This window comes from Oryctolagus cuniculus, chromosome 16 (genome assembly GCF_051225735.1).
Source record: "Oryctolagus cuniculus isolate XC-2025 breed Fujian yellow rabbit chromosome 16, ASM5122573v1, whole genome shotgun sequence".
NCBI lineage: Eukaryota > Metazoa > Chordata > Mammalia > Lagomorpha > Leporidae > Oryctolagus > Oryctolagus cuniculus.
Window position 1 is genome coordinate 21,430,024 of NC_142882.1, and position 22,727 is coordinate 21,452,750.

The 22,727-nt window shown below is 42.9% G+C and overlaps 1 protein-coding gene and 1 pseudogene across 1 annotated transcript; both read right to left on the bottom strand.

Moving 5' to 3' along the window:
- Positions 1–322: 322 nt before the first annotated feature.
- LOC100346412 (olfactory receptor 7A10-like) lies at positions 323–1,252 on the bottom strand. The gene has a single exon (XM_002722099.3). The coding sequence runs from the start codon at positions 1,250–1,252 to the stop codon at positions 323–325; it is 930 nt and encodes a 309-aa protein (XP_002722145.2).
- A 14,692-nt stretch (positions 1,253–15,944) lies between these two features.
- Positions 15,945–21,818, bottom strand: LOC100342161 (olfactory receptor 7A10-like; annotated as a pseudogene).
- Between the last annotated feature and the right edge of the window lie 909 nt (positions 21,819–22,727).

Consider the following 22,727-nt stretch of genomic DNA (forward strand, 5'->3'; position numbering starts at 1 on the left):
TGTCAGGTAGGAAAACTATTCCTAAGATATCCTTACTGTCCCACAGAACAAATGGGAATTTCCAAATTTTTCAGAACATGTTTGGAGTAGTTTTGGGAAGGTTGGAAAATAGCAGACTCACAGACTGTGGGCCACTGAGAACAGAAAGCTCAGTGAGTGGATTTCTCACAATGTGCAGTAATTGAAATCCATAAAAAGGAAACTCCAGCAAATAAGCAAGACAAAATACTTTCACAAGCAGATCCATGGGTAATAAGTTCTGCCTCTGAGGTTTGATCTTGGCGATTGTCAACAATTTTTCATTCCCAAGACAATTTCCCTTTTATGGTTTCTCTCCCAAAGATCTCTTCAGGGCCCTCTTTATGTCTTTATTCCTCAGGCTGTAGATGAAAGGGTTCAGCATGGGGGTGACCACGGTGTACATCACCGAGGCGATCGCAGTTGAGTGTGAATCTTGGGTAACAGCAGAGCTAAGGTAAACTCCCAGTCCAGTACAATAAAATAAAGAGACAATGCAAAGGTGAGAGGCACAGGTGGAAAATGCTTTATATTTCCCTTGAGATGACGAAATTGCACAGACAGAGGAGACAATCCTGGAGTAGGAGTAAAGGATCCCAGCCAGTGGACCTCCAACCAGCAGCACAGACGCAAAATACAAAATGAGATCATTAAGGAAGGTGTCAGAACAGGCGCTGTGGATCACCTGGTTCAGTTCACAGAAGAAGTGGGGGATTTCCAGACACGTGCAGAAGGACAGCCGCAGCACCATTAAACTTTGCAACAAGGTATGCAGGACACTGATGACCCAGGACACCAGGACCAGCTGCATACAGAGCTGGGGGTTCATGATGACCAAGTAGTGCAGGGGGTGACAGATGGCCACAAACCTGTCATAGGCCATCACAGCCAGAAGAAAGTTGTCCAGCCCAATAAACAGTAAGAAGAAGAACATCTGGGTGATGCAGCCTGCATAGCTGATGGCTTTGCTCTGCGTCTGGATGTTCACAAGCATCTTGGGGATGGTGGTGGAGGTGAAGCAGATGTCCACCAAGGACAGGTTGGAGAGGAAGAAGTACATGGGCGTGTGGAGGTGGGGGTCTGAGAGGATGGCCAGGACGATGAGCAGGTTCCCAGCCACAGTGACCAGGTACATGGAGAGGAAGAGCCCAAATATGAGGAGCTGCATTTCTGGGTCCTCTGAGAATCCAAAGAGTAGGAATTCTAAAATTTGTGTATCATTCCCTGGCTCCATTGGTTGAGGAATGCAGGAAAGAAAGAGATGCCATGATTACTTTTCACACAAAAATTATTGCTCACTTAGATTTAATGGTACTATTTGTATTTTGCAGGCAAAAAATTGATTTCCATATTTTGTGTGTGGATCTAGTGCCATTTGGGGATTATTGTACAGAGTAATGTTTTCTTTCCACTTAGAGTTGTCAGCAACGTTCTTGTACATATCCTACTCATTTTAATAAGAATTTTTGTTGCACTTGAGCAATGTAAATTGACTTCTGAGCATGTTCCAACTATTGTCCAACCAACAACCATATGCTACAAAACAAAATTCCCTGCTTCCCAGTGATGCAGAAGGATTACCAGCCAACAAATAAATGCTATGAAAGGAAAGTCAGGCAGAAGAAGCTTGGTGGAGAATGTGATTGTCTAGCAGGTGTCTAGATCAGATGAGAGAAGGAGCCATGACTCTCAGACAGATTGCCAAAGGGGATCTGTAGAATGATGGGCTTGTAGGGAGTCAGCCAGTGTGAAGGCCCTGGGGCCCATGTGATTACCTAACTTCAAGACTCCAAAGGACTCAACTGTGGCCATGACAATGAGCAAGAGGGAGAGGTTTTCAACCCGCTAGTTCAATTCCCAAATGGTCACAATAGCCAGAGCTGAGCCAATGGGAAGCCAGGAGCCTGGGGCTTCTTCTGGGTTTCCCACATGGGTGCAGGGGCCCAGGGACTTGGACCATCTTCTACTGCTTTCCCAGGCACATTAGTAGAGAGCTGAATCAGAAGTGGAACACCCGGGACTTGAACTTCCTCCCTTATGGGATGCTGGCACTGCCGGCAGCAGCTTTACCTGCTTCACCATGGCACCAGCCCCATACATTCTTTTTTTTAAGGGCCTCCAGTGATGTGAAATGAATTCCTTCTAAATGCCATGTGTTGGTTAAGTTGTATTCTCACTGTTTTAAGTGTCACCCGGGATAAATGAACCTTGGAATATAGAACCCTGGCACCCCAGCTGTGAACACTGCTGTCCTATCACAAAGATACACACATACATACACACACACAACGAGCACACACAGAGACAAACATGCTGACACCATGGCCTGCTACGGCTGCATTGCCACCATTCCCTTCTTGTCTCTGGCTGAAGTTACAGGGCTACATGTGGAAGTGGCCCATGCTGGTCAAATCAGGTTCTCTTTACTGTAAAGTAAACATAAACACCACCCAGAAGTTCCAGTTTGGAAGTCTCCCATGAGCAAATACAAGTGGGGCACTATTGTGGTATGACTCTTCTCTCCCTTTTAAAAATTGATTTATTTTTTTGTATTTGAAAGACAGGGAATTTTCTAATCAAGTGATACACTCCCCCCATATGCCTGCAACAGCTGAGGCTGGACCAGTCTGAAGACAAGAGCTGGGAACTCCCTCTAGTCTCCCATTGGATGGTAGTGACCCAAGTATTAGAGCTGTCTCTGCTGTCACCCAGGGTGTGGATTAGCAGGGAGGTAGAGCTGGGGCTCCCAACTCAGTCACTCAGGACAGGGGCCATGGGCAGTCCAAGTGCTAAGCCAGTCACCATCCATCCTCCTTCACTTGAAGATGCAAAGGAAACTCTTTTCAATCAATGGAGTGGGGAGGAAGCAGACGTTGGAGGGCAAGACGTCATCATGTACGATGGTTATGGAGACACTAAGGAAGGGCAAGCTCCTCTGGTCCTGCTACCTGGTGACCTCCTGTGTGCACCTGCAGAGTTAACAACAGAGCAACAGTCTCTCCCATGGACACAGGTGGTGGTGGTGGTGCTTTTTTTGTTTTTGCTTTTGTTTGTTTGTTTGTTTTTGCTGTGAAGACATTTTTCGGGTTGAAATCTCAAGCATGTAAATAAGCAAAGGAAAGAAGCCAGCCACTTGTGAGAGGGGTGTCCTTCAGTGATTTTGTGGAAAGTTTAATTGAAACATAAGTTTGTTCTGGTGCAGAATTTGAAATCCGTGTGTAGTTTATTCACAGTGCACATTTTCCATGAGCTCTTGAAGCCTCCCTCACAGGCCCGAATTCCATTTTTTTCCATCAAAAATAAACTTCCTTGCAATTCGTCTCCCATGAAGTTTCCCCATATGGAAATTTAGCATATGACAAGGTCACACTTGTGTAGTTGGAACAGACCAGATTGTTGAATGACAATTGACATAAATGACTGACTGGAAGCAAATGAGGTTGGAGCTCTCTGGCATGCTCTTACAGAGAATCAGAGGGATAAACATTAATGTAAGAAGGAGCAAAACACTCGAGATGAACATCTAGAATCTCTATGTCTACAGTTGACAAAAACATCTGAATGAAGGCAAGAAACACAGAAATATGAAGAGAAGCCTGGGGCCAGCGCTCTGGCACAGTGGGCTCAGCCTCCACCTACAGCACCAGAATCCATATGGGTGCTGGTTCAAGTCCCAACTGATCCACTTCTGATCCAGCTATGGCCTGGGAAAGCAGTAGAAGATGGCCCAAGTCCTTAAGCCCCTGCACCCACATGGGTGACCTGGAAGAAACTTGTCTCCTGGCTTCGAATCACCACAGCACCGGTCATTGCAGCCAACTGGGTAGTAACTAGCAAGCAGAAGACCTCTCTCTGTCTCTCTCTACCTCTGCCTCTCTCTGTAACTCTACCTCTCAAATAAATAAATAAATAAAATATTTTTAAAAAGGTGCGGCATGTTTAGCTAAATAATATTTACACCTTTTAATGGCTGCAAAATTCCCTTCAAAGTGAACTGGAAAATAATAATCACAGCACATCTAATATGCCTGCAACTATAGAAAATATGCTTATAGTGTTTGGGCATACAATTATAACAGGCAAATCAGTATGTGGCAAATTATGCAAATCTTTGATCAAACCCTGTAATACTTCTAGAAAATCACAGGAAATCCCTTCCTGCCCCTTAGGGGACAAACTTGAAGGAGATTCACACTAATCAGGGTGGACATTGTCAACAGTGAGCAAAGTCAGACTGTTTCATTTTTTTCTGGCAGCCATGTTGGTGTCATTGTCTTTGGGAAACAAGCTGAAGATGGAAATACTAAAATTACAGGTGGGCATTTGGCTGGCAGCTAAGACGCCATTTGGGATGGCTGCCTCTCATATTTAGTGCCTCGGTTTGAGTCCCAGCTCCCCTTCTGGTTTTAGATTCTTGCTAATGCACACTCTGGCAGGCAGCAGCAGTTGATGATTGAAGTGTTTCAGTGTCTGCCACACAGGGGGGAGAATTGCACTGAGTCAGCCTGGCCCCCCTTCAGCAGTTGTGGGCATTCAGGGAGTGAACCAGCAAATGGAAACTCTTTATCTTTCATACAAATTAAAAAAAAATGAATAAATGAAACTAAAGATGTAACAGCTGTTTAACCCATTTCTGTGTACTCCTGTCACTCTTGATTGTTTTGTTGAGGGTTGTTCATTGTAGGATGCATAGCAGCATCTCCAGCCTCCACCCATGCCTGCCTGGTGTCACAGCAAAAGCACTTGTGAGCCTTGTTCTGTGTCCCAGTTCCGTGTGATTTAGTGCTAATCAGTACATTAGCATTGATGCAATAACAAATCAAGGAGAAAGACCAGCAGAGACCATGAAAATTATGAATGACACAGGTGGGAAAAGGGATGCACTGTGGAGAGAACATGTCAGCGTGTTGTGCCAGTTGATGGCAGGCACCCCCTTCATGTGTGATTGAGAGGGAAGGAAGGGAGATGAAAACTGAAGACTGCTGACCTTGTGCCCCAGGTTTTACTTGTGCCTTGTTAAAATATATTGAAGGTGTCAGTGCTGTAGCAGAGTCGGTAAAGCCACTATCTGCAGTGCCAGCACTCTCTATGGGTGCCAGTTTGAGTCCTGGCTGCTCCACTTCCAATCCAGCTCTCTGCTCTGGCCTGGAAAAGCAGTGGAAGATGGCCCAAGTCCTTGGGCCCCTGCACCCATGTGGGAGACCTGGAAGAAGCTCCTGGCTCCTGGCTTCAGATTGGTGCAGCTCCAGCCATTGTGGCCATCTGGGGAGTGAACCAACAGAAGGAAGACTTTTCTCTCTGTGTCTTCCTCTATATACTGTCTGTAACTCTACCTCTCAAATAAATAAATAAATATTTTTAAAAAGAAAATAGAAATACATTTATGTAAGATGATTTATTTTTCTCTCTGTCTCTGTCTATAACTCTACCTGTCAAATTAAAAAAAGGATGATTTATTAACTCTAATGAAGCAAGATTCTGCATTGACAAAGCAGTGGATGGAACACTAAGACAGCCTGAAAGCTTTGGTGACACAAATTTAGAGACTTCATCCTCAGACACACACACACACACACACACACACACAGAACCATAAGTGGCAAACAGCAAAATGAGTATGTTTGAAAGAACACAATCGAAGCAGGAACTAACACACCCCAACATCAAGATTGAAAGGCAGCAATCTTGGGAGACAATTTGCATTAAATAAAGTAAACGGTTATCAAACCCACAAGTATATTCATAAATAATTTGCAAAAAAACAGCTATTTAGTCCAACCCTTTCCATTTGCTCTGTTCATCCCCCACCCATGGGAATGCTTATAGTTGAGATAAGTAGCTACAAAAGACACGTCTCACGAAATGCTCTTGTAGGTAGAATTTACAAACAATGTCTTGGTCTGACCCTATCATCAGTTTCAATATGCATCATTTCAAAAGTTAAAAAAGAGTAGATATGAGTTTTTGGTGCTGCATTTAAGATGCTACTTGGGACACCTGTGTCCCAGGTCAGACTCCCTGGGTTCCAGCCCTAGCCCTGCTCCTGATTCTGGCTTCCTACTGATGCACCCTCTGACAGATCCTAGTCACGGCTCAATTAGTTGGGTTTCCTGTCTCCCACAGAGAAGACCTACATTGAATTCTGGCTTTCTGAGTTCTTGGCCTGGCCCAGCCCCAACTATTTCAGGCATTTGTGGAGTAAGCCAATGGAAGATAGATCTCTCTGTATGTCTTTGTCTATAACTCTTTGTTTCTCTTCCTTTCATGTAAAATAAAATAATTTTTGAAAAAGACTTATTTATTTATTTTAAAGAGTTACAGAGAGAAATGTCTTCCATCTGCTGGCTCACTCTCCAAATGGCTGCAATGGCTGGAGCTGGGATGATCCAAAGCCAGGAGCTTGGAGCTTCCTCCAGGTCTCCCACACAGTTGGGCCATCTTCCACTGCTTTCCCAAGGTATTGCAGAGAGCTGGGTCAGAAGTGGAGAAGCTGGGACTCGAACTGGTGCCCACATGGGATGCCGCAACAGCAGGTGGTGGCCTTACCTGCTACGCCACTGCATTGAACCCTGAAATAACTAAAACGTAAAAAAAGAAATGCCTTTACTTGCCTATCTCATTTGTCCCCATCTACCACCCTATATATATATTTTTATGGAAAATGAGATGGTAAGTTTGTTGAGAGGTAAAAATATTTTGAAATTCATGTACACATGAGGTCTTTAAGAAGTTCATGAAAGATGTATATCATGAAAAACATACGGATTTTTAAATTTTTTTGCACCAAAATAAACTTACTTTTTAAATTCATTTCTTCACAAAGTTTTTGAAGTATCCTCATACGTAGCTTGACCTTTCATAATAATGGCCAGTGCTGACCGGAGCCAAAGCCAGGAGCTTGGAACTCAAACCAGGTCTCCCATGTGAGTGGCAAACATCCAATTACTTAAGATATTATCACTGCCTCCCAGGGTCTGCATTATCAAGAAGTTGGAGCCAGTAGCCACAGTTGGGTAATCTGCAGTGGGACCCAGCTTCTTAACCATTAATCCACTCACCCATCATTCAATTTCATAATGAAGTTAAGGGAGAATTAAAGCCCAACTGCACCTGTTTCACTGTAGTTCTGTAGAACTGTAGTTCCAAAATTTAAAATTCACAAGACCAATCGTATAGTGAATGCACTGTGGCAGGATTACACTATAGAGTATCACCATATATCTATCACAATTAGGGGGAAGGTGTTTGGCTTAGCAGTTAAAATACCGGTTTGGGGTGCCATATCAAAGGACCTGAGTTTCAGTCCCAGCTCCACTCCTGATTCCAGTTTCCTCTTAACGCAGAGCCTGGGAGACAGCAATGACTACTGAAATAATCAAGTTCCTGTGATCCACCTGGGGTGAGACCCGGAATGAGTTCACAGCTCTTAGCTTTGGTCCAGACAAGCCCCAGCCATGAAGGGCATTTGAGGGAGTGAACCACTGAATGGAAATGTCCTCTCAAATAAATATATATTTTGATGCAAAATTACAAAAGCTCACAAAGAATTCACTGATACTTCTTGGTGGGACCAAACTTGATTTCAAACAGCCCCCAAATGTGCGTGTGTGTGCAAATTGTTTAACTCTTAACTATTATAGAGTTGATCTTACGTATACAAAGTTAATTGAAAATGAATCTTAATGCAGAAGGGGAGAGGGAGGAAGAGTGGGAAGGCAGGTATGGTGAGAAGAATATTCCTAAAGTGATACTGATGAAATTTGTATTCCTTAAAAAAATAAAAAAGAAATCTCCCATTTCAAAGAATCTGTATATCCATCTATTCTGAGATTCAAGGTTGCTGAGGTTCTGTATGTAGTCACATCAGAAAGAAATCTCACAACTGTAGTAATAATTCTCATCACAGCCTCAGACAATATTGCGTGTGAATAAGATAGTGAAGCCCCAAGGAAGTCCAGCACCCTTTTTCTGTTGTTACATCTGGGATTACAAATTTTTAAGTTCCAGACTTTCTTTACTGCCCTAGTGTTGCTAAGTCAGTCCCTCCTCCAAAAGTTAAGTGAGCTTGAGGCCTAATAAGCCTCTTCAACTTTTAGGGAAGTGACAGAGCATGGTAATGGCTTTGTGAGTATGTTAAGGAGAGCAGTCAAAACTTAAGTATTCTTTTTCATATTCAGAACTTAGCAGCAAATAAATTGCATAGGTGTTTATCATACCTATATTGTAACTCGTTGATGGACAGAGTGAAATTACACTCATGGTGGTGAGTGTACCACCCTATATTTCAGAAGCCCTTTGTATACTATAAGATTGCTTTAGTAGGTTAAGACTACAACTCCAGGAGAGGGTGTTGTGGCACAGCTAGTTAATCAGCCACCTGAGACTGCAACATCCCATATCACAGTACCAATTTGAGTCCCGGCTACTACACCTTCAATCCAGTTTCCTGCTAATGTGCTAGGGAAAGCTGCAGATGATGGTCAAATACTTGGGTCACTCTAATCCATGTGGGAAACCCAGATGGAGTTCCAGGCTCCTGGCTTCAGCCTGGCCCCACCCTTGTGGGCAATTAGAGAATGAACCAGTAAAACCAAGATCTCAGTCTCTCTGCTTTTCATATGTTTCAAAAAAAAATACAACTCCTCTAGAAATTTGTCTTAATATGCATGCTGTAGTGAACATTTTTAAAGAGACTTATTTGAAAAGCAAAGTTACATAGAGAGAGGGGCAGAGAAAGAGTGAATCTTCCATCCATTGGTTCATTCCCCACATGTTCATAACAGCCAGGGCTGGGCCAGGCAGAAGCCAAGAGCCCAGAACTCCACTGGGGTCTCCTACATGGGTGGAAGGGATCTGATCAAGCACTTGGAACATCCTCTGTTGCTCTCCCAGGCTCATTATCAGAGAGCCGGATTGGAAGTAGCACAGCCAGGACTCAAACTAGTGGCCACATGAGATGTTGGCATCACAGGTGGCAACTCAACTCACACTACTGTAATGCCAGCCCCTATAGTGGACTTTTTCATTACTTGTATTTTAGAACGGGAAGGGTGGTAGTAATTTAGATGTCTGCCTCTGAATTCTGCTTTCCTATAGAAAACAGACATGTGGCACCATTCATTTGACATAATTCATGCTATCTGCTTTAAAATGATTACATCAGAAGTTACAGTAATTCTAAGAATCTGAAGTAAATGTCACCTTACTCTTATCTGAATGCACAATGAATTGAAAGGATTCTGCCTTCTCTTCAAGTTGAAGAGTTTAACATTATAATAAAAATTTTTCCCTAAAGAATTTAGTGTTCCAGGACGGAAATAACTCATGTTCCAACATTAGGAACATCATGTTCTAACACTGTGTTTTTAGCAAACAAGCTATCCCCCAAATCTAGTCAAAACTGCTGGGTTTCTGTTGGTTAAACAGCTCTGAATACTTGCTATGCTATAAGAGTTTCTGCTTCATTTTTAATATACTAATTAGTCTATGTATATAATATTGCAGGTGATGCACTCCCAGCAAGAAGTTAAAGAACAAACATGACAGAAAAATATGATTTCCCTATTTTTGTTACACTTAAAACTGGAAATTGATTATTTCTGAACTGAAACTGTCATACATGATGTAAGGTCCATGCAGAGGACAAGCAAAATGGCACAAGCTGGTAACTACCAACTAATGTACTGGCTGATGAAGGAAGGAAGCTCAAGAAATTGCCATTTTATAAATGCAAGCAGTTGGAAAACCCATCACAAGCTTGCAATAACTGAATTAGAACGAGGGTCGGCAAACTGTAGCTGTAAAGGGCCAGATGCAGGGTGTTTTAGAGTTGGAAGCCACATGGTTGCTGTTCCAACTACTCACTTCTACCACTGTAACACAAAAGCAGCTGTAGACAGTATGTGCAGGTAGGAACATGGTTAGATTCACCGATGGACACTGAAATTGGAATTTGGTTTGAGTTCCACATATCTTCTTATAATTTTTTCAACCACTTAACAATGTACAAACTATTCTTAGTTCAAAGGCCACACAAAAGCTGTTGGCAGGCTGGATGTGGCCCAAGGGCCATAGTTTTCCAACCTGAGAACTGAGGACAAGGAGCCAGTGTTAGCCATACATTTATGGCTGAGAATTGGGAGATTTTGGGCATTGCAAATGTAAATATGTCCTATAACATAAGATTTATTAAAATTAAATCAATGCAGTTCCTATATTGTGTACAATAGTGCACTCTTCTTTAGGATTTTTTACATATAGAAAAGACATGAGTTTTTTTAAAAATGGTTGTTGCTTGTAAATATTCACAGATTATCACCTTCCTGTTTTTCACAAAATGAATTTAAAAATGCACATCTACCACCCTATATTTTACCTTCTTAATTGCAGTTATTTTTGGATACCTGTTCTACTTTTACTGGGACCACTTTGCGCTTCTCAGTCCCTGCTCTGACAGGGCTTGGCTTCATCTACCATCACTTAACTGTCAACAGAGAGTTCTGTGTTCTTGTCTCAATGACCTGAAATAGACTGAGCTGGCCATCAGGTCACCTCAGGGAAATGTTCTCAGTGTCCATTCCCTCCAAGCCTTTCCTGCAGTGCCTACGGTGGGCTCAGACTCACCTGCATGATTCTCTGGGAGGAAGGCCTCCAGGTGGAGGTGTGACTCATCCCGGGATGACTGATGATGGAGACAGACTCTCTGCCACACACCAGACATCAGGAAGGCGTAAAATATCACTCACTGAATCAGACCAAGATTCCCATGAATTTATAGCTCCCTGTTCTGCTCATTAGCACAGTTCCCATTTCCCTCCAGGTGCCCTGACTGTAAGCATCCAGTTTCCCTGTGGGAGTGCTAGTTTGGGCAGCAAAAAATTTCCCTGTTGATTATCTGTTCCTAAGAGACCTCCAGGTTAGAAGTCAAGTGTACTTAGTCTGATTATTCTTTTTCTGCAAATTCTCCTGCCTCCCAGAGTCAAAGCACTCAGGACTTATTTGAGTCAATGTTTTCTCCAGAATACAAGACAGGAGGCTTGTCTTGAAATGTTCCCTAGAGTCTTCAGACTGACCAAGAGTTTAGTTGGGTATATAGCTGTAGATGTCTCCAGATAATTGGCATCTCCTGCTTCAAGAAGAGGAAAATTTTCCCTGTTGTAAAACTAGAGGCTCCTCACTTGTTATGAAATAGAAATTTTATTACAAGTTAAGAGTTGTCATTTAGTTTTCAGTATGTTTGCTAATAAAGAGGTACATGTATTAATATTTTATTTTAATGAAATTATTTTATTTTAATACAATTATTAATATTTTATTAATTAATTTAAACTTGCAATTTATATATATATGACTTTTATTTATTTCAGAGACAGAGTCACAGAGAGAGAGAGAGAGAAAGAGAGACAGGGAGATCTTATATCCACTGGTTCACTCCCAAAATGGGCACAACAGCCAGACTTGAGCTGATCCAAAGGCAGGAGCCAGAAGCCAGGAGCAAGGAACTTTTTCTGGGTCTCCCATGCAGGTGCAGGGGCTCAAGGACTTAAGCCATATTTTGCTTTCCCAGGCCATAGCAAAGAGCTAGATCAAATGTGGAGCAGCAAGAACTTGAACTGGCACCCATATGGGATGCTAGCAGTGCAAGCTAGGGCTTTAACCAATTGCACCACAGTACTGGCCCCCTTATGACAATTTATGGAGGATACAGTGATGTTTATGCATTTACATACTACATTATGATCAAATCAGGGTAATTAGCATGCCAATCACCTTCAACACTGATCATTTCTTTGAGTTGTGACAATTCAGAATCCTTGCTAGCTATTTTGATATATCCAGTGCATTTTTGTTAACCGTGGTCACCTTACTGTATGGTCAGAACCAGAGCTTATTCCTCTTGTCCATCCAAAACCTTGTACCCACTGACCAACCACTGTCCTTTCTCCCCTTCTGCTAACCATTCTCCCCTTGTTGACTTCTATGAAATCAGCTTTATAAGATTCTATGAGTCGTAGTATTTTCCTTCTGTGCCTGGCTTATTGCATTTACAACAATGTCCTCCAAGTGCATCCATGAAGTCTGAAATAACAATGTCATTCTTTTTGTGTGAATAGTATTCCATTGTGTGTGTATGTATATGACTTAAAGTTTTCATTTATTTATATTTATTTAAAAAGCATAGAGATACATACAGAAAAAAGAGGTTTAATTCCTGAATGCACACCATAGCTGGGCTTGGCCTGGCTAAAGCTAGGAGCCCAGAACCCAATCTCTGTCTTCCTTATGGGAAGAAGGACCCCATGCATTCAAGCTTATTCCCTGGTTGTGCATGACCAGTAAGAGAATTGGGAGCAGAGCTGAATGTTGCACCCAAACTCTGATACATGACACAGGCATCTCAAGGGGCATGTTAGCCAGTGCACCAAATGCCTGCCTCCTTACATTCACTTACGTATTCCTCTGTGTTTCCCCTAATCAACATATCCCCAATTCCTTGAGAAAAATTTCTTTCTTCCTCTTGGAGATGTGAATATCCTATAAAGTCTTCTCTAAAGGTTCATCATCATATCAGCCATACCAATCTGACTCCTTCTACTTGCAAAGGCACAGCTCGGATCCCACTGTCATCTCAGACTGGTAGACTATATAGTGTTCCAGTGACATTGTGGTTCAAATCACAGTTATTGAGTCTTCATGCTTGTCCATATTTTTTATGTGTATGGGTGTATGAGTGTCATGTTCACATGTATGTTTATGTCCCTATATGTGTTTACATGGTGCCAGATTGATCGGAATAATTACACACCCCGAGATTAAATATCATCTACCCTCAGACTTTTCACAGCTCCTGTGAGTTGGAAAAATCTTTAGTGAACAAGACTTGTTTGATATGTTTTGTTTAATGATAGAGAGTGGTGTCTTTGGATTAGCAGAACATGCATATATTCAACTTTAGGTACTTTCATAAATGATGACCTCACATCCACATGCTGTTAACGCAGTCAACAGAGAAAGAATGTGAGGTGATATCTAGTTAACTATCTTCAAATCTCGTACAATTTTCATGAGAAATTCACACACTGTTGTTAAGAACAAACAAACTGTGAATTTAAGTGGGGGGAGGCATTAATACAAGGATTTTTCATCATTTTTAAAAATATTTATTTATTTATTTATTTGAAAGGCAGAGTTGCAGAGAGGCAGAGACAGAAAGAGAGAGAGAGAGAGTCTTCCATCCACTGGTTCACTCCCCAGATGGCCACAACAGCCAGGGCTTGGCCAGCCTGAAACCAGGTGCCAGTAGCTTCTCCCAGGTCTCCCACAGGGGTGGCAGGGGCTCAAGCACTTGCTGCTTTCCCAGGCCATAATCAAGGGGCGGGATTTGAAGTGGAGTAGCCAGGACTTGAACCTATGCCCATATGGGATGCTGCCACTGCAGATGGTGGCTTTGCCTGCAACAGCACAATGTTGACCTCATGATTTTCTATTCTTAAATAAAATCTTGTTAATATCTTTTTGACTTTTTCATTTATAGTTTCAAATATTTTATTTTTTTAACTTTTATTTAGTGAATATAAATTTCCAAAGTATAGTTTATGCATTACAATGGCTTCCCCCCCATAACTTCCCTCCCACCCGCAACCCTCCTATCTTCTGCTCCCTCTCCCATTCCATCAAGATTCATTTTCAATTATCTTTATATACAGAAGATCGATTCAGTATATATTAAATAAAGATTTTATCAGTTTGAACCCACGCAGAAACACTAAGTATAAAATACTGTTTCAGTACTAGTTATAGCATTACTTCACATTGGACAACACATTAAGGACAGATCCCACATGAGGAGTAAGTACACAGTGACTCCTGTTGTTGATTTAACAATTTGACACTCTTGTTTATGGTGTCAGTAATCTCCCTAGGCTCTAGTCATGAGTTGCCAAGGCTATGGAAGACTTTTGAGTTTGCCAACTTCCTTCTTATTCAGACAGGGTCATAGTCAAAGTGGAAGTTCTCTCCTCCCTTCAGAGAAAGCTACCTCCTTCTTTGATGGCCCATTCTTTCCACTGGGTTCTCACTCGCAGAGATCTTTCATTTAGGTCTTCTCTATTTTTTGCCAGAGTGTCTTGGCTTTCCATGCCTAAAATTCTCATGGGCTTTTCAGCTGGATCCAAATGCCTTAAGGGCTGATTCTGAGGCCAGAGTGCTGTTTAGGACATCTGCCATTCTATGAGTCTGCTGTGTATCCCGCTTCCCTTTATATACTTATTTTCATTTTATTGAAAGGCAGCAAGACACGCAGAGCAACACAGAGAGATCTTGCATCCCAAATGCCCATACTAGCCAGGGCTGTATGAACAAAACCAGAAGATTTGGACCCAGACTGAATCTCAGACATGGGCATCAGGGACCCAAGTCCTTGAGCCATCATCAGCTGACTTCCTGCATGTTTCAGCAGGAGGCAGGCCTGGAACTGGAATGGAACTTAAACCTGGGTACTCTGATTTGTTTTGTTGTCATCTGAAGCAGTTGGTTAAGTACCACACCAAACATCAATCCCAACTTACACATTTAAATAAAACATTTGTTTGTAGATAGTTGTAGGTTAATAGACATTTGTAAGAATGAGTGAGGGAGATGATGCACCCTTCAATTCAGTGTCCTCAATGGTAACAGCTTGAAAAATGCAGTGAAGTATCACACACAGGACATTAACACTAAGACCAACCAAAATATAAAGCATGCACATAAGATGCCATGCATAAGACCCCCAGTGTAGCCTGTATGCAGCCACAACCACCCATCTCCTCACCCAGTACTGTCAGGGAATTATGCAGAAGAAGAAGCTGCACTCTAAGCGGCCCTGCAAGAGGAAATCGCCAAACCGCAAACCTCATCACCATAGCTATGCAACCTGGGAGGGCAACGTTTGGGCGGGGCTGACCTTTTAAAACTGTATATAAGTGGACCCTCAGGCTCTGTAAGAGGAGGTTGCTCAGTCTCTCTCCCTGGTCGTTAGCGCCTGTGCCCGCAGGAGTTTGGCTGAGTAGTCTCTCCCTCTAGACGCCATAATAAAGAGATTTAAGGTATGTACCTGAGTCTTCTCAGTATCCTTTGTTGAACCTGTAGTTGGCTTTCTGGCTGGTTGCTAACGATCGGGAAGCTGACAAGTATATACCCCTTAAGAACCACTCATCTGTTCACCATTCATATATTGATATCATTTCAAAATGTTCTATAGACAATAAACCTGTCTTCCTAAGAAAATTGTGCAGCAGAAACCTTGGGGGGGGTTGGTTTCCACATCTGTGATGGGCACCATGGGCATGAAGCTGAAATAGAACAAGATCTTAAAGGAAGGGTTAAACTTCACTGACAAGTTTTAAACCACATAAACATGGTAAATTCTGGATTATCAGGGAGAGCTTTAAAAGGAGTGGATACACAAGAATGATGGGGGTAAAAGAGAAAATCTGTGGCTTCAGATTTTCATGACCTACAAACTAGGTAGATGAGCTGAGTTGCCATGTGTAGGCTCTCCATAGGAGTAACACACATGAATTTTTTCCCATAAATCCAAAGAAATGCTACTCAGTACAATGTATATCCAGTAGGAATAAAGTACTCCTAAGACATCCTTCCTGGCCCATGAGACAAATGGGAATATGCAAATACTTCTAATCCCATGTGGGAAATAGGAAAACACCTAAAGGATAACCTGTGGGATACTGAGGACCCCTGATGCCTTTCTATGTGAGTGGTTTAAATTGCACAGAGAGGTTGAAATCAATGTGATAGAGATCCAGCACATAAACAGATGAGGAAATTCTACTTTCACAATCAGATCCAACAGCGGGAATTTCCAACTAGGAGGCTTTGATCCCTGCAATCCTTGGCTCTTGTTCAGCCCCAAGACAATTGCACATTTATGATTTGTCTCCTAGAGACCTCTTCAGGGCCCTCTTTATGTCTTCATTTCTTAGAAAGTAGATGAAGGGGTTCAGCATAGGGGTGACCACAGTGTACATCACTGAAGCCCTTGCATTTGACTGTGGGTTTTGGGTAATAGGATAACTAAAGTACACAGCAAGTCCTGTATAATAAAATAAGGAGATGACAGAGAGGTAGAGGCACAGGTGGAAAATGCTTTATTCTTCCCCTGAGCAGAGGAGATGGCACGGATGGAGGAGATGATCTTAGAGAAGGAGTAAAGGATCCCAGCCAGGGGACCTCCACCCAGCAGCATAACTGTAAGTACATGACCACATCATTAAGAAAGGTGTCCGAGCAGGCACTGTGGATCACCTGGTTCAGTTCACAGAAGAAGTGTGAGATTTCCAAGTGTACACAGAAGAACAGCTGCAGCACCAGTAGGCTGTGCAACAAGGCATGCAGGACACTGATGACCCAGCACACCAGGAACTGCTGCACACAGAGCCGGGGTTCATGATGACAGTGTAGTGCAGGGGGTGACGAAGCCCAAAACCTCTTGTAGGCCATCATGGTCAGGAGAAAGTTGTCCATCTCAGCAAATGCATGAAGAAGTACATCGAGGATGCAGCCTGCATGGGTGATGGCTTTGCTGTGTGTCTGGATGTTCACCAGCATCTTGGGGATGGTGGTGGAGGTGAAGCAGATGTCCACCAAGGACAGGTTGGAGAGGAAGAAGTACATGGGCGTGTGGAGGTGGGGGTCTGAGAGGATGGCCACAATGATGAGCAGGTTCCCAGCCACAGTGACCAGGTACATGGAAAGGAAGAGTCCAAATATGAGGGGCTGCAGTGCTGGGTCCTCTGAGAGTCCCAGAAGGAGGAATTCTTTTTTTAAAAAAAATTTTATTTATTTATTTATTTCAGAGGTAGAGTTACAGACAGTGAGAGGGAGAGACAGAGAGAAAAGTCTTCCTTCCGTTGGTTCACTCCCCAGATGACCGCAATGGCTGGAGCTGTGCTGATCCGAAGCCAGGAGCCAGATGCTTCTTGCTGGTCTCCCATGGGGTGCAAGGTCCCAAGCACTTGGGCCATCTTCTACTGCTTTCTCAGGCCATAGCAGAGAGCTAGATTGGAAGAGAGGCAGCCGGGACTAGAACTAGTGCCCAGATGGGATACAGGCGCCACAGGTGGAGGATTAACCTACTGCGCCATGGTGCTGGCCCCCAAGAAGGAGGAATTCTGACAGCTGCATTCCATTGTTTTGTTCCATTTGGTTGTGATGACCACCAACTAAGCCAAAAATAGCAAAACAATGTTTAATACATGGAGTCTTTCCTCATACAAGTGAATGCTAAAGTTTATATTTAGTAGCCAGAGAATGGATTTCTGTGATTTGTGCAAGGTTCTGGGTCTGTTTAGAGGACTGCCTCTTAGCATCTGTGAATAGGATTTCTACTTGGTTCTGCCATGGTTCCTGTAACAGCACTTCCTTGGGAGGCAGCAGGCAGTTAACCAATTAGTTGGGTTCCATGCACTTGAAACATGAACCAGCATGTGGGAGATGTCTCTCCTTATGTCTTTCTGTATCTGCCTCTCCCTAAACAGGATGAAAATGAGCAATAATAAACAATAAATATCCCCCCTTGTCTGTGGATCTCTCCTCTGTTACCACTGTATTTTTCTCCTCCTCTTAATTGGATCCATGTTCTACTTTTAGTGAAACCACTTTCTGCCTCTCAATCCCTGCTCAGGTTTCCACTGCAATCATTTCATTGAAAGCAATGAGTCCTGTGTTGGTTTAAATGTACACTTCTGTTTATTGTCACATCACAGATAAATTCAAAAACTAATTGATCAATAAGGAAACTAACAATGTGATTACTTTATCTGAAATAGCCTGGGGTAGCCATCAGGTGGCCTCAGGTAAATGTTCTCAGCTTCCATGTTCCCTGATCCTTCTCTGTAGTACCCACCTGGTTGGGTTTTCTGAGGTGAGGGTCTCCACGTGGAGTTGTGATTCCTCCCTGGATGGCTGATGGAGACTGAAGCTCAATCACATGAAGACAGCAGGAATAAGTGAATCATTGGTCCCCGAGTCTGATCAAGACTTCAAAAAAATCAGCCTGTCCCCAGCAGCCCAGTATTGCACATTGTGAGGGATGACAGCGGAGGGTGAACTTACAGCTCCCTGTCTCTGCTCATTAGGCACAACTCCCTCTTGGGGTTCCAACCTCTAAACACCTGATCCTCTGTGGAGATGCTGATCTGGGAAGAATGAAATTGTCCTGCTAATTCTATGTCCCCAGGAGACAGAAAGAAATGGTTTCCACCCATCACTCTTTCAAATGCTCCCAGAAGCTAGGCCTGAGCTAGGCTAAAGCCAGAAACCCAGAAACCAATCTGAGGCAGTAGGAACCAAAGTCCTTTAGCTATCATTTAATGCCTGCTGCAATGTTAAGTATCAGGAAACATGGATGCACAACTCAGAATCGAACCCTAAAGTATGGACTGTGGGCATCGCAACAGGCATCCTTGCCTCCACACTTGACATCCATTCATGCCATCTGCTATGCTTCCCCCTAATTAGCACTCCCCACCAAAGTCCTTGAGGAAATTTTAAATTCTTCCCCTTAGAGATGCAATTACATCTGTCTTCTCTAAAGTGCTGTGACCATGTCAACCACATCAACTTTGACTCCTTCCACTTGCAAAGTCTCAGCTTGGATCCAACTGTGCTTTCAGACTAGAGAACTGGGTAGTGTCCCACCTGCTGCCTGACTAAAATCACAGCAATAACACCTCTGCATTTGTCTGTATTTTTTAATTCCTCCAAGTATGATGGTGAGCAGTTGTTTTCTTTTCTTTTTTTAATATTTTATTTGTTTATTTGAGAGGTGGAGTTACAGACAGAAGGAGAGACAGAGAGAGAGGCCTCTACCTGCTGGTTCAATCCCCAAATGGCCTCAATGGACTGAACTGGGCTGATCCAAAGCCAGGAGCCAGGAGCTTCATCCAGGTCTCCCAGTAGGTTCAGGGACTTAAGGACTTGGGTCATCCTCCATTGCTTTCCCAAGTCATAGCAGAGAGCTGGGTCAGAAGTGAAGCAACTGGGACTCGAACCACTGGTTTCTATATGGGATGCCAGAGCTACAGGTGGAGGCTTAGCCCATTATGCCACAGTGCCAGCCCCCATTTGTCTGTTTTTAATGTGTACAGTTGTATGTGTTTTGTGTATTATGTGTGCTTATACCCATATATGTGATTGAACATTGCTTATTTGGTAGTCCATTGCATTGGATTTAAGTGAACACACAAGATTTTAATGTAACTCAAATGTTTTCCAAATTGTAACTTGGAACAATATTTAGTAAACGATAATAGTCAATTTTTAAAAGATTTTATTCATTTATTTGAAAGGCAGAGTTACACAGACAGAGGTAGAGCCAGAAAGAGAAAGGGTCTTCCATCCACTGTTTCACTTCCCTAAGGGCCACAATGGCTGAAGCTGCTCCAATACAAAACCAGGAGCCAGGAGTTTCTTCTGGGTCTCCCATGCAGGTGCAGGGTCCAAGGACTTGGGCCATCTTCTACTGCTTTCCCAGGCCATGGCAGAGAGCTGGATGGGAAGTGGAACAGCTGGGACTCCAACTGGTGCCCATATGGGATGCAGGCACTGCAGGCAGAGCCTTAGCCCACTACATTGCAGTGCCGGCCTGATGTTTTTGTTTTAATTATAAACAGTGATGTCTCTGATCAGCAGAACCACATGGATTTTAGAGTTCTTGCATAGATAATGGCCTCACATTCTCTCATTGGTAAAATGGTTAGCAGCAAAGTATTGTGAGATGATTTCTAGTTAGGATTGTTCAATATCTCATAGAATTTCCTTGGGAAATTCAAATATAATTGTTAAGGAGCATATTAGTTGAATGTCAGTGCTGTAAACATTAAATATGGACTGTTCATCAACTCAAAACTTTTTCATTACCTAAATATTAAGGTTCTGTGATGTTAAGCACAATATTAGATATTATGAAATAGGAGGATACATGTTTTTGAGGAAAAAAGAATGAGTTCATTCTAAGATATCATGACTGTTCCGACATGTGAGAGAAGGTAACGCAGACTATACAAAAAAAACTTTGGAAAATTGTGGAACATTTGTGGAGGATGATTAATAATATCACAAATGTATTTATATTATTCAATTATTTCCATAAAGTAATAATTGCAAGGAAAGCTCATTAGTATGACTTTTTACCTATTTTTTTTAAAGAATTTATTTATTTGAGAGGCAGAGTTACAGTCAGAGAGAGGGAGAGACAGAGAGAGGGAGAGACAGAAAGAGAGGTCATCTTGTGGCTGGCGCCGCAGCTCACTAGGCTAATCCTCTGCCTTGCAGCACTGGCACACCGGGTTCTAGTCCTGGTCTGGACGCCGGATTCTGTCCCGGTTGCCCCTCTTCCAGGCCAGCTCTCTGCTGTGGCCCAGGAGTGCAGTGGAGGATTTCCCAAGTCGTTGGGCCCTGTACCCCATGGGAGACCAGGAGAAGTACCTGGCTCCTGCCTTTGGATCAGCGTGGTGTGCCGGCCACAGAGTGCCAGCTGCTGCGGCCTTTGGAGGGTGAACCAACGGCAAAGGAAGACCTTTCTCTCTGTCTCTCTCTCTCTCACTGTCCACTCTACCTGTCAAAAAAGAAAGAAAGAAAGAGAGGTCATCCATATGCTGGTTCATTCCCCAAATGGCACAATGGCCGGATCTGAGCTGGGACTCAGACCTAGGTACATGGGATGTAGGTATCCCAGTGTTTTCTAACTGCTGTGCCAAGCATCTGTCCTCAGTTATGTGTTTAAATCAAACCTTAATTTGAGGATGAGCATGCATTTGTAAGAAACCTTGACTCAGTTTTGCCACTTGTAACATACATCAAAATCACAGTAAAATAACACACCCAAGATATTAGCAGTCAGAATAACCAAAGTACCAAACAGGTGTATGAACACACTGTCTACCATGTGGCCTTTTTCCAGCCATAGCCATCTCCTTTCTGGTCCAATTTCTGCTCCTTGGAAGCCATTCAGCCCTTCACCATTCATATTTCAAATATTATATAAAGCAAAAAAATCTACCTGAGAAAAATATTGGTGTAGATATTTCTGGGGCCTGTTCTGCTGTGTCTGGGGTTGACACTGTGGTCTTGTAGCTGAAATACATGTAGGGCCTTAGATGCAGGATAAAATCCAAGGAGATGTAAAACACTCAAGCATGTTAAACTGTATTATCCAGAAAAGACATTAAGGTAGTTATATACACAGGAATTATGGGCATAAAAGAGAAAAACAGAGGTATCAGATTTTCCTGTACTATGAGTTTCGTAAATAATCTTAGTTACCATGGCCTGTAGGAGCAGTAAAACATGAGACTTATTTTTTTCCAGAAAAACAGCACACAGAGCTGGGGGTTCATGATGACCATGTAGTACAAGGGTGACAGATGACCACAAATCTCTCACAGGCCATCACAACCAGAAGGAAGTTTTCTGACCCTGCAGAGTATGAAGAAGAACATCTGGGTGATGCAGCCTGCATAGCTGATGGCTTTGCTCTGCGTCTGGATGTTCACCAGCATCTTGGGGACGGTGGTGGAGGTGAAGCAGACGTCCACCAAGGACAGGTTGGAGAGGAAGAAGTACATGGGCGTGTGGAGGTGGGGGTCTGGGAGGATGGCCAGGATGATGAGCAGATTCCCAGCCTCAGTGACCAGGTACATGGAAAGGAAGAGCCCAAATATGAGGGGCTGCAGTGCTGGGTCCTCTGAGAATCCCAGAAGGAGGAATTCTGAAAGTCCTGTATCATTCCGTTGTTCCATTTGTTTGAGGTGACCACTTGGTATGAGATCAACAAGACTGTTTATCAAAGAATCAGCCATAGGTGAAATGCTGCGATTCTCATTTTGCAGGCTGTAGGTTGATTTCTGCCTTGTATGTATGCTTCTGTGAACTCTTGCTATCTCTGAATAAGGCTTCCTTCCCACCTAGCATTTTCACTAAAGTTCATGCAAATATTCTCTTTTAAGTAAAATTTTTTCTTGCACTTAAGATATAGAAATTGATTTCTGATTTAGTTTTTAGCACTGTGCAGTCAACCAGTTTTCCATGCTGAAAAATAAAATTACCTACATCCTGATGATGAAGAAGTGTCTGCAAACAAACACTATGAATGAAAAGAAAGTGGACACAATGGAGCATGCATGAAGGGTGTGATTTCAGGTAGGTGCCCAGGGAAACTAGAAACAGGATTCCACAGCTCAGATATGAGACACAGGTGATCTCCAGAAGTGAGTGGCTTGCAGTGGGTCAACCAGTGCAAAGGCTGTGGGGTAGGTGCTTTTACCTAACATCAGGACTCCAAAGGAGACAGGTGAGGTGCTGGCAGAGAGCTAGGGGGAGAATGGCAAAAGCACCCAGAGGAAGCTGAGACTGAGGTGCCCTCCCCACTACTTCTGAAGCATTGAAACAGAGAGTCCATTGTCCACATTATGAGCCTCCTGCATCTTTATCATCTTTATTACTACACTTGTATTTGTATTACTAGCTTCCTTTTGCTTTCTTTTAAATTGTGAAAAGTTTTAATCAGACACATAATAGTTGCACGTATTTGTGGGGCAACTGTGTGATATGTCAGTAGCTGTATCTGTTCTGTGGTTTCTAATTAGGGTAACTATGTCTTTTAATAGAGGATTTTCCAGTACACAAACATAAAATAGATATTTTTTAAA

Coding starts and splice junctions, on each gene's coding strand:
- LOC100346412 (XM_002722099.3), bottom strand. CDS start 1,252: ATGGAGCCAGGGAATGATACACAAATTTTAGAATTCCTACTCTTTGGA.